At 48.2% G+C, this 11,146-nt stretch overlaps 1 protein-coding gene and 1 long non-coding RNA gene across 3 annotated transcripts; one reads left to right on the top strand and one right to left on the bottom strand.

The window, feature by feature from the left end:
* Positions 1-537: 537 nt before the first annotated feature.
* On the bottom strand, positions 538-1,846 carry LOC107316501. The gene is made up of 2 exons (XR_001556400.2): positions 983-1,846; positions 538-818 (listed from the first exon to the last, which is right to left on the bottom strand). It is a non-coding gene; the product is annotated as an uncharacterized LOC107316501 (long non-coding RNA).
* RBM44 (RNA binding motif protein 44) lies at positions 1,837-11,146 on the top strand. Of its 2 annotated transcripts, none has more exons than XM_032445948.1 (14): positions 1,837-3,414; positions 3,519-3,577; positions 3,877-4,050; positions 4,202-4,388; positions 4,483-4,508; positions 4,760-4,832; positions 5,199-5,238; positions 5,550-5,681; positions 5,843-5,916; positions 6,022-6,095; positions 6,320-6,680; positions 7,289-7,437; positions 7,559-7,705; positions 8,318-11,146. In XM_032445948.1, exons 1-14 carry the CDS (start codon positions 2,158-2,160, stop codon positions 8,319-8,321), a joined length of 2,757 nt encoding a protein of 918 aa, XP_032301839.1. In that variant the 5' UTR covers positions 1,837-2,157; the 3' UTR covers positions 8,322-11,146. The 2 variants fall into 2 exon arrangements, with proteins under 2 accessions (XP_032301839.1, XP_015723551.1); XM_015868065.2 differs by having other exon boundaries at positions 5,136-5,238.

Raw genomic sequence — 11,146 nt, 5'->3', positions numbered from 1 at the left:
TGGCAGCAGATCCAGTTTATGACGTTGCAGGTGGTGAAGCTGCAAAGAAACAAAATCTTGCTGACTCTGAGTGTTGTACAGGTGCGGAAGCAGCTATGCCAGAGCTTCCTCAGCTGTTCCACAACTCTCTATTGGTTGGCAGTGCTGTGGCTTGTGATCATAAGGAAGAGCAGACAGCATCTCTCAGCGGTCTTGCTGGAAATATGCTTGACAATAACGCACGCAGGAGTACAGAAAGGAGTTACCTAAATCTGCTTGCCATGCACCATCTGGGGGCAAAAGATGCTTCCTCACCTGATAGCACACGTGGAGTGTTGTAAAAGCTTGGGAGATGTGGTGAGTAATTCTAAAGTGAACCAGGCAGTCTATGCAAGTTGTGATTTTAGAGTTCTGGGAGAGATTACAGAGCTGGGAGACATTTTTGGCTGTCAGTAACCTCCTCTCTAGAACAGAAAGGTGCTGCCTACAGCCATTTTCAGCCTGGTTTCTTAAGGGAACGAGACATAAGCACTCACTTTTTGTAGCAGTGCTCCTGCTACAGCACATTTAAGGTGGTTCGATAGCAAACGAGCCCATTTGCAGGTAATAAACATAACTTCTTGTGACCTCTTGAGTGAGTGACTGTTTTGACTTCACTGCACTTGCTGTGGTTTCAGGTGTTTCTTCTCAAAACACATTGGCTTGCAAAAATAGAAGAGCCTCTCCCTGTTTCTGAAGCTCTGCATTTGCTGTCCGCCTCCCAGGACCAGGTTCAGCAGCGTTCACACCGCACGCCCACCTCACTCAAAGCGCGCCTCAAGCTCCCAAACCATTCATCTCTGCAATACCCAGGGCACGTGTGAGCCGTGCTCAAAGGGGCACAGCATGGAGACGGGCTTTGCAAGTGCAGGCTCAGGACCACAGATGGACTCTGCTTATTTATAGCAAAGCTGGCTAAACCAAAACAGTTATCCCAAAGGCGAGACATGCTATGTATACTCACACACAAGTGACTTGTTCATTTGAAGCTGGCAGTGCAGAGAGAGGGGATGTCTGTCCCACAGGAGGTCAGGGAGCCAAGATCACTCGGGCAAGGCCATAAGGAACGGCACATTTCTGTGACCCTTAATTCTGGGCTGTGCACGCCCATCACCAGCTAAATCAGGCCATAACCTCACTGGTGTCCAGCTAGCCAGAGCTCACAATAGACAGCTTTGGCCATGCCACATGTATGGGGACTGTTGAGTCATGGCCTGAAACACTGATCGATTACCTGAGGAGGGGACTGGGTCAGCCAGGGGAGCACGGGTGAAAGCAATTCACATCCTAGACCCCATTCAAGGTCTGACTGCCACCACGGAAGGATTTCTTTCTGGAAGTCCCTCCTTTGTGTAGCTTTTCATTGTGAGCCTAAACGTTCAGCTACACTGTTTAAGTATCTAAACAAACAAACATGAACAAAACAAAGTTACTAAAGAAATCACCTTCTCTGTTATTAAGTTAAGCCCACACAGGGTACTTAGGATCACATAGGTCATGTCACTGATGCAGAATAGAAGGTTGTCAGTGATTAGGGAAGTCATATGCACACCATAAGCATTAGCCTTGCAATGGAAATCATCTGTGTGTTTCAATCTGGATATGATCTTTAGTTGGAATCATTTTGTGTTGGGAAATGGGCCCCACTTCAGGGGGCTGTGGGGCTGAGGGCCAGGGGGTGGTGGTTCTTTTGTAGGTGGTTGTGCTTTGGGGGTGGATGCGTTCAGACTGCCATAGCACTGTTTAGAAGCCTCAGTGTGTTTTTACTGCATTTTACGGACTCAGGGTGGGCAGACCTTGCACTTCAGGCCTTGCAGCAGCCAGGTTTAAAGGCAGTTTTGTAAAAATGAGGGTCCCGGAGCATGGCAAGATCCAAAAAGCTGCGGCTGTTTGAGGCAATATGGCAGTGGCAGCACATAGCCTCTGCCTCAGCCAATCAACACAGCAGCCGTTGGGGGGCCGTTGGTGGATGGGCTCCATTCTGAGGCCTGGGCCTGGTAGCGTGGGCTGCAGTCGGTCATAAGGAGAAGGCGTGATGTTCTACTGCACAAAACAGCTTGAAGTTGTCTTGTTTATGTGAAGGAGGTGGCTGTGGGAGCCTGAAGGACGAGCTGTGTGGATCATTTCTGACAAGGACCCATGGAGCTGCAGAAGGATGATGTTAAAAGCAAACAGCAGTGCCTCGTGCGCACCTCCTTGCTAAGCCCTTATCCCAAGGAAGCCCAGGAAAGCATCTACAGAGGCCTTGCAGCATTGTCAGAGGAAAGCTTGCCTTACTTGAGTACGTCTTTAGATGCAGATATTGACATGTATAACATGAGAATGAGAACCTGCACTGCAGAGGTAGACAAAAGTGAGACGGAAGCTGATGTGCTGAGAGTGTGTGATGGTGGTACAGATTCCACCTGCGGGCTGTGCTATGGTGGGAGTCATGTCCAATTGGGTGAAGATTCACAGCTGGAGTACATCAGTGCGAATGAAGAAGGCTTTGATGATGGGAATAGCTCAAGAGAGTTTCCTGAGCAAAGGGAAGCTGAGCATTGTACGGGTGCAGAAGCAGCTATGGCAGAGCTTCCCCAGCTGTTCCACAACTCTCTGCTGGTTGGCAGTGCTGTGGCTTGTGATCAGAAGGAGGAGCAGGCAGCATCTCTCAGTGGTCTTGCTGGACATATGCTTGACAATAACGCATGCAGGAGTACAGAAAGGAGTTACCTAAATCTGCTTGCCATTCACCATTCAGAGGTGAAAGATGCTTCCTCACCTGATAGCACACAGCCCCAACAGAACCACAGGTGTGTTCACAGCAACTTAGCAGAGGGAGGATGCCCTTCACTGTCACCAAGGGAAAGGGCCCCAGCAAAAACCACAGAGCTTTGCAAAAGGGCAGGGGACTCTGAGTTTTACAGTTGTGAGGATCCCCTCCTGCACATGTGCAGTGCCAGCTGCGCTTACCGTGCTGCAAAGGTGGATGAGAACCGGCGTCCGGTCCCTGCAGTTCTCTCTATCAAGGATCTCTGTTCTGGGGAGGAAGCCTCAGGCAAATCATGCAGTGCAAAGACCTCCCTCAACCTGGAGTGTTGTGAAAGCTTGGGAGATGTGGTCGGTCGTTCTAAAGTGAACCAGGCAGTCGATGCGAGTTGTGATTTTAGAGTTTGCTTTACAACCAGCAGAAGTACCAGTGCTCGAGTTCCTCTCTCATCCAGGGCAATTAATACAGAGGTGACAATGATGAATGAATTCAGGTGTGTGGGTTCGCCTGGGGAAACTCGTGCCACTGTTGCTGGCAGTACAGACCGGCTGTCTGGACCTGGTCCTACAGAGGAAATGGGGTCACAGCTTGCTGATGTGCACCAGGATGGCAGCGCTGGGGCAAATGAAAGTAGATCACAAGACAAGGTAACTTCGCAAATAATAATGACGCATAAAGCTTTGGTAACCTAACTCAGAACTTGTCTGTGCAAATGTTAATCTGTACTTTCTTTGTGATGATCTTTATTTAGGAACAGAGGGAATCCAAAGCTGAGTTGTGCAGCAGCTGTTTAAAGATAATGGCTGACAGGTGGGTCATGGATTGTTCTCTGTTTGGAGTTCTAGATGCCAGGTAAGATTTCTGTGTTGCAGATGGAAAGGCTCTGCTCATTGCAAGGGAGCTGGGCCGGATGGCCTTTAAAAGTCACTCCCAGCTCCAAGGATTCTGATTCTCTAATCCTGCAAATGGGAGGAACTGACTGTGTTCTCTTTTCCCTCCAGTCACATCAGAAGGCGGCTTCTGTAAAGCTGCTCATTTAACAATAAAACATAGCAAACCTGTAGTATTGACTCAAAAACTTTGAGATTGTATTTGTTGTTACTTTGAAGGCCAGCACACATCAGCAAAGACACTGTGAAGGATTCTGTGTCAGTCTGTCAAAGTCTACTGCAGAGAGCTATTGAAGCAGAACTGCAGGTTCTGAACGCTCACTATCAGATGTGCTACCGACACTGCTTGAAGATCCACAAACTGGCTTTGGAGGAAAAAGCATGTTTTGGCAGGCATGTACATTAATGTCCTTCTGAGTGCAATGGATCACTTGGCATTAATTGCTAAATATTCACCCTGCAGCAAACCTGGTATTCCAACCACGGGATGCCTTACCGTACTGCTGATGGGGAACATTTTTCTTTCCTCCATGCATTTTAACAGATACTATGGAAATACTTCTGCTAATACTGAAGTAGATTCAACTGTCACATCAGTTTTGGAAGAGCTGAATAAGAATTACAGCAGTATGAGAGCAAAAATACAAACGGGAACACCTTTGAGCACACTTCCACCGCTGTCAGTCGAGATAAAGTCATTGCCCATTGTTTCCTCTTATGTCCCATGCCAGGTATTTTATTATTTATTATTGTTATTATTATTGTGCTTGTTTGCTTTTAATAATTTCTTACTAGAAAATTAAGTCCTGTTTTCTCTTTTGACAGTTATTCGGGGAGGAACTTCACCATGGGTGAGTAGTAGTCCTCATTTCTGGTTATAAAGCTCAAAAAAAAAATGGGAGCAGAGCTTAAAAGATGTTAAACTTGGGAATCCTTTATGTGGGGATGCATCTTGCTGCTCCAGACTGCATAGCACTTCGGGTGCAGTGGTTTCATTGCAGGGAAAGCTCTGCTCTGGAGTGTTCTCAGATGGGAGCTGTGTGGTGGTACGTGTTAAAAACTGTGGAGCTGCATTTAAATTGAGTTCTTGGATCTTTTGCAGTTCTTTTTCAGGCATGAGAAAAGCAGGTTTTGAAGCTTCAGGGTTGCAGGAAATCAGAACTCCTGTCTACACGGTAGGTAGGGGTTTGTCATTACTGAGTTTGATGGACATTTGTGCTGGGAGCAGTGACTCTTTTCAGGTGTGCTCTCATACAGCCATGGGCTATAAGGCTCAAGCTGGAATTCTCTGCCAGTAACAGCAAAGTCTGCTGAGTGACCAGTTTGGGTTGAATGCAAAAACAACGTAGGGGTTCTTGGTGAGATCAGCAGGTTCTCTTTTTAAAATGAACCTGTTTTATTGATTAATAGTCTAAAGTAAAAAATATAAATACATTATCAAGTGCAAGTTGCATGATATAACTGGAATGTGCTCATAGGAGAGTGCACAGACCACATGTTTAACTGACAGCCAGCAGCCCAGTGACTCTGCTTCCTCCAAGGTGTCCCAGGAGCAGCTTAAAGAGCAGGGTGTGCAGCACGGTAAGATCACTGCTTCAGGTGTGATATGACACAGTCTGCTCGTTGTTTGAAGGGTGAGGTGGGGGAAAGGGTGTCAAATACATACTAGTAAGCATTCCAACACAAGGCACAGTAGAATATCCCTGCATATCAGCCATCTGTTTGTCCACAAAGAAATAATAATAAACCTTTGCCACTTCAAATAGATGGGAGATCTGGTATGTGTCATGTAGCAGCAAATAATGGAAGCAGCTGGGATCCTCTGAAACACATAGCAGTTTTATATTCATTCATCTGAGTGTAATCATCTGAAATCTATTTGTACCGCCAAGGATCTGTGAGAAACAAAGAATGGAACGAATGCTGGTTTGATGCTAGAGAGGACTTTGCAGTAACAGATTTGTCACTAGTATCTGAAGAAGTGGGGAAGCACCCAGAGAAACAAGACACAGTTGGTTTAAGAGGTGAGGTCACCTGCTTTCAAGTGAGGTACCTAATAATGGCATTGATAGCATGTGCTCTGTTTTCCTTTCTGCATCCTGCCCTGTAATGAGAATTACTTTACAGAGATGTCAGCTTGAGCTGCAAAAATGGTAACAGTCTGATTTCTTATGTTTGTTATCAGGAGCAAAGATAACAGAGGGTGCAAATGAGTGCACATTTGTTTGCATTGGTGGCTTGAGTTCATCTGTGTCAGAGGTACGCCTGCTTCCACTTCCATTGCAGCCATGTCTCAATGCTTGTGTGAAACTTCATCTTATAACCCTGCAAACAATATATATATATCCCTGTGTGTTTTTGTAGGATGATCTGAGATCGCATTTCCAGAAGTACCAGATCTCTGTCATTCTGCTCTGTGAGGATTCTGATAACCACAGGTACATTAATAAAGCTTTATTAAGCAATGTTGATGCAGATTAGTTGGCAAAAACCTGTGATTCCAGGTGGCTTCTCACCTAATGAGAAGCTAAGCAGCCTGGAATTTTCTCTTGCTCAAAAGATGAGAGTCATCCTGTGTTCATACAGATAGTACCAATATACTTACCGACACTGTGTTGTAATTGAAGATGTACTTTGCTTAGTTTCCTATTTTGTGCCTTAGATGCGCATTTCTTGGCTTTAAAGACACCTCCTCAGCAAAGTTAGCAGTGGAAAAAATGAACAAGACACAAATGAAAGGAAAACCAATAAGTGTGGAGCTTGTCAGCAATCCATCAGAGAACAGATCTTTGGCTTCCAACATACTTGGGAAGAAGCTTTGGTGCGAAGCTCTCTCTGTTGCTAACAGTGCAAGCAGAGATCAGAGTGAAATGCTCCCGTCAGCACCTGGTTGTGTGGCAGCACCTGGCACCTCCTCTGCTTCTCAGAAGGTGCCTCTCCAGCCCGGGGCTTCTGCACACACTCCTGGCTCTACACAAGTACCATCAGAAGCCAGGAGCCCCAAATCCTCTGCTGAAGGCTCCGTAAGTTTTCTATTTGCAGTTAATCAAAAGGTAATTAATGATTATTGCAGCTCCTCTATGTGACAGATTGGAGCCTTCCAGCTTCCTGCTCTCTAACATGTCACATTTATTGCTTACCGAATGGTGTTAGGGTATGAAAGCATGGAATGTGTCAGTTATAAATTGGTGACATGCTGAAAAAGAGTAAGAACGCCCTTTGTTTGCTCCTACATCAAGCTGTGATATTTCTTCTTAACCCCAAACCAGCAGCCCAGGCATTTGCATGAGATTTTTATCTTGTTTTTCTTCTCTTTTAGTTTTACTTGGTACCCTTTCAATGGGAATGTCTTTTGATTTTGATACAGGAAAGGGATGGCGATATCAAAGGAAACACTATCAGGTTTTAAATGTAATGGCACAGTAGTATCATAGGTATTGGTTCTTTATTCACTCTGGCTGGTCATTGGAGGACAAGGCAAAATTAGTATTGGTTGGGAAGCTGTAGATATGCTATCTGTCTGTATTTCTCTCACTTCTCTTTTTTACTGTAACACTTATTGGTAGTAAAGATGCTCCAAATGACTTGTGCATTGCATAGCCCATTCACTGCAATTTTCATGCAATTTTAGGCTACTGGAGGAAATTCCCTGCCAAAAGCACCTGCTGCTCCTGCCTCCACTAATTCATTAGAAGCCTTTATGTCTCCTAAAGCACTGAACTTGAGCAGCTTTGCCAAATTAATGAAGAAACTTAAAGACGTTCATCCAGAAGCCAGCAGGTGAGAGTACTTGGATTGCATTTCTGCCCTGATGTATAATGAATACTATAGCCAGGAGAAGCTGAGCGCTAAATAATGGTACAACAAGTGATGTCAGCAGCTGTTTATGTTGCTCCTACAGAGATAAAATCGTGGATGCTCTGCTGGAGGTGAGGAAGAACAATAACGGTGTCCTAAGTGGCTTGTCCATCAGTTCTATTATGGAAAGGGCCTCTGTAATCCTAAGGAAACCAACGGCTGTTTGTACAGGGAAAGGCAGTGGCGATCAGTAAGTATTCCAGCCTACAACATAGATGTGAATTAATCTAGCTGCATAGCCTGACAATGAGAGCTCCCTAGGAACCTGTTCCTGCACAATGAGTATGAATCACTACAACAGCAGATTCTAAAGATGAGGTGCTGTTGCAGAACGTCTGTGAGCAGAGCAGCTTGCTGGCTCTGTGCACTCATCAACCTGGGTGCAATGGGGGTTTCACTGTGCAGGTTTTATCGATGAACGTGGTGGAGTAAATTAACAATGTTCTGGCCAAAGGTGACATCTAGTGGCCAGTTCCTGTGCAGCATTTCACAGAGAAACTCCAGGCTCGATTCTGGTTTAAAACCTGACGATTTTTTCTCTTGTGTGATATTTATTCCTGCTGTAGGTACTGAACAGAATAAGTTTGCTTGTCCCTTTGCATTTTAGCGTAATAACTTTTTGGTACGCAGTTCTCAGGGCTAGGAAACCTCGCTCCTGCATGCAAACTTCTGCCCTCCATAGTAAAAGCAATACAGCCTCTAGTGGTGCTCTGGGATGCTGACAACGCCGCTGTTTTGTTTCGCCTTACACGTGTTCAGGCAAAACTTAATCTGCTTTTCCTTTATCTTCCTTTCTGCGTAGATGATGTAATGAAGAACCGACCACTTCACATGACAGATTTTTGCAGTCCAGCTCGCTCCGGGATTGTTCTGTCCTTCTTGTTTGTTTGATTTCGTGACAGCTCGCTTAGCATTGCTGTTTGGTTTGCAGGGATGTTTGACCGAACATAGCCCCAAGTTCTTTTCAGCTTTCTGTGCAGACAGATATTGAGTAATTCTTCCCAGTTTGGTTGTTCTGTGTAGTTCCCCCTGTTTCTTATGAGGTTTTAAGGCTCCCATTTTAGCACGTTGAGACTTACAGCAGCAGGACTTCTTTCTGCTGAAGCACACAAGCCCCGGCTCCCGGTGCCGCTCCGTGCCAGGCACGGTGATAGCTGCCATGCTAACAAACAGCCGGCACGCTTACGTGCTCTCCAGATAACAGTTCCAAATAGTGGGCAGAAATGTCAAGTATCCTTTTCACGCAAGGCAGGGGAGGGAGAGGCAGCAAGGGCCGGCTTGCAGATCGCACGGCGCTGGCAGTGCGCTTACATAAGCCCCGTGCTGCAGCGGCTGCTCTGAGCAGAGCCTTGCCCAGGAGGGCTGGGTCTAGAAGCTTTTCTTTTGGGTCCTATAGCACTGTGCAGGGGAAAGCCTCTCCCACACAGACCCTCCCCGAGGTCTGCTTTGGGTTGATACGGGAGCACCCAGCCTTTTGTTTGCCCGTGGAGCTGCTCCCGTGGTTTTACATCCTCTTCTGGCGACGGAAGGAGAGGCAGCTTAGGTGTGTGCCTGCCGTGGGGCTGAGGGAAGAAGCCAGCACTGATTGTCACTGGCGGGCGTGTGCTGTCATACCACTCATTGCTGTCCATCTCTGTCCCTTGGCTGTACTTTGCTCCTGGCTGCCCGTGCTGCCGAAAGCAGCCTTACCGTGAATAAAGGTTGAGATTCCTTCTGCCCAGAGTTGTGCTGTCGTTTTGCTATTTCCACCCCTCACTATTTGCTCTCCCCTCGCCGTGGTGGCAAACGCATCCCAAGCCCCGGTGCTGCGCTGCCAGGCGCTGCTGCTGCTTTATCCCGAAGCTGCGGGTCCAGCCTCCGCTTTGGTTTCCTCCCTGCCCGCACCCAGCTGAGCGCTTCGCCCTACCGCATCCCTAACAGCACACACCGCCCTCCGTGCTCCCTAGTTGTGCAACGAGATGGGCACGGTGCTTTACGGAGGGAGGCGTTCTGCTGCGACGAGAAAACGGGGATGTCCGTAACGCAGAGCGCTGCCGATTCCCGCAGGTGGAGCTGTGCGAACTCGCTTGATTTCTATTAACACGAAACAAGCACCAAGGACGGGCACGATCGCGCCGCAGCTCCCGGCGAGGCGGCAGCCGGGCCCCTTGCTGCTGGCCATGGCACTGCTGCCCCGCCGCTTCCTCTGCTTCGTGCTGGGTGAGTTGGGCTGCCCCGGCATCCAGGGGGGAGAGGGGGACCCTGAGAGAGGCTCCTGAACGCGGGCTGTGCGGGCTCTGCCCGCTCCGCGTTGGCTGCGGGGGGAACGGGAAGGAGCGGCCGTTCCCAAGTGCTGAGGAGCGATGGGAGTTGGGCTCTGTGTGTGCCGCCGGCGATGCGGTCCGACACGGTCCTCTGTGCGCGGTGGGATGCACTGAAGAGCGCTCACGTCAGAAGACATCCCCTGCCTTTCGCTTCCAGTGCAGAAATTAACGACAGGGAAACCGCTCTAGGAGGGGTCTCTCCGTTTTTTTTCTCCGTTTTGCCATTTCTTAACCAGGCGAGAGGAGAGGAGCCAGCCAGAAGTGCTCCTTCTGGCCAATGCTTCTGAGCTGGGGATGGATTTGCAGGTGGGAGACAGCCGGTCACTTTGGGAACTCCTGCATCAGCCATCTGCTTTCACAAGGCGTGAGGTCTCCTCGATGTTGGTAGGGTTTCGTGCGCAACAGGTAGAGGATTGGCTTATAACCCGAGTATACTCATTAAAAACCTTACCACTGTGCTTTGGTACTTTGTGTGAGAAGCATATTTAGGATTGCTTAAAAAAGAAGCTGCACAGTGCCATGCAGCTGCTCTTGCGTGACACTGAAGTGCTCCTTGAGGAAACATAGCCTTGTTCTTTCCCCGTTTGCACTTTAGTGCAGGTTTTCTCCTGGTACCCTGCTGAATAATGCATGGGGCTGCACTGGGCTCATCCCAGCGCTGTCATTAACTGCACTGCTCTGTAGCTGCAGCTCGTTCAGGGGGAGTTAGGGCAGGCAAAGTGCACTCTGCTCTGCTAGGTGGGACTGTGAGGTACCACTGCCAGCACACAGCAGCTCCTGCTGCTGTAAGATTTCTGTCTGCAGTCCCTTTCCCTTCTCTAGGGTCACAAATGTAAGCCGGCTTCTGGGACATGACCCCACGGGGAGCTCGAGGCAGTGTCCCTCGTGATGGGATCCCTGCTGCTTTCCCCTTCCAGGGGTGGAATTCCCCCACCTTATTCCTGTGGTCACTCGCATTGTTCCCATCTGTGCAGAGCCCTAAACCCAATCTTTGCTGTTCTTTAACTGGTGAAACATCCAGGTGGAAGGAAGTCATGGCCAGGAGGCTTTCCTGGTTTGGCTGCAGGACTTCTGCTCGTTCTTTTACTGCACCTTCCGCCACGTGGTTTGGGTTCAGGGGCTTTGGAAATAACAGAGCGGGAGCTGGTGGTACTCCAGGCTGCTCTTTTCCAGTTCCAGCACTCACAGCAGGACGTCTGCCTCAGTGTAAGCCACTTAGCTGTGATAGATGGCAGCTAATCCTGGCGCTGAGTTGGGGATGCATTTCTTTCGCTGTGTCCTTTTGCAGGCTTTTATTTTAAAGTATGTCCTGCTCTAGTTGGGTGAAG

The sequence above is a fragment of the Coturnix japonica genome, chromosome 7 (genome assembly GCF_001577835.2).
Source record: "Coturnix japonica isolate 7356 chromosome 7, Coturnix japonica 2.1, whole genome shotgun sequence".
NCBI lineage: Eukaryota > Metazoa > Chordata > Aves > Galliformes > Phasianidae > Coturnix > Coturnix japonica.
This window is presented reverse-complemented; position numbering and strand designations above follow the sequence as displayed.

Coding starts and splice junctions, on each gene's coding strand:
- RBM44 (XM_015868065.2), top strand. CDS start 2,158: ATGGAGCTGCAGAAGGATGATGTTAAAAGCAAACAGCAGTGCCTCGTG. Junction 4,833..5,135: donor TCAGAACTCCTGTCTACACG/GTAGGTAGGGGT, acceptor ATGTGCTCATAG/GAGAGTGCACAGACCACATG. Junction 6,681..7,288: donor AATCCTCTGCTGAAGGCTCC/GTAAGTTTTCTA, acceptor ATGCAATTTTAG/GCTACTGGAGGAAATTCCCT.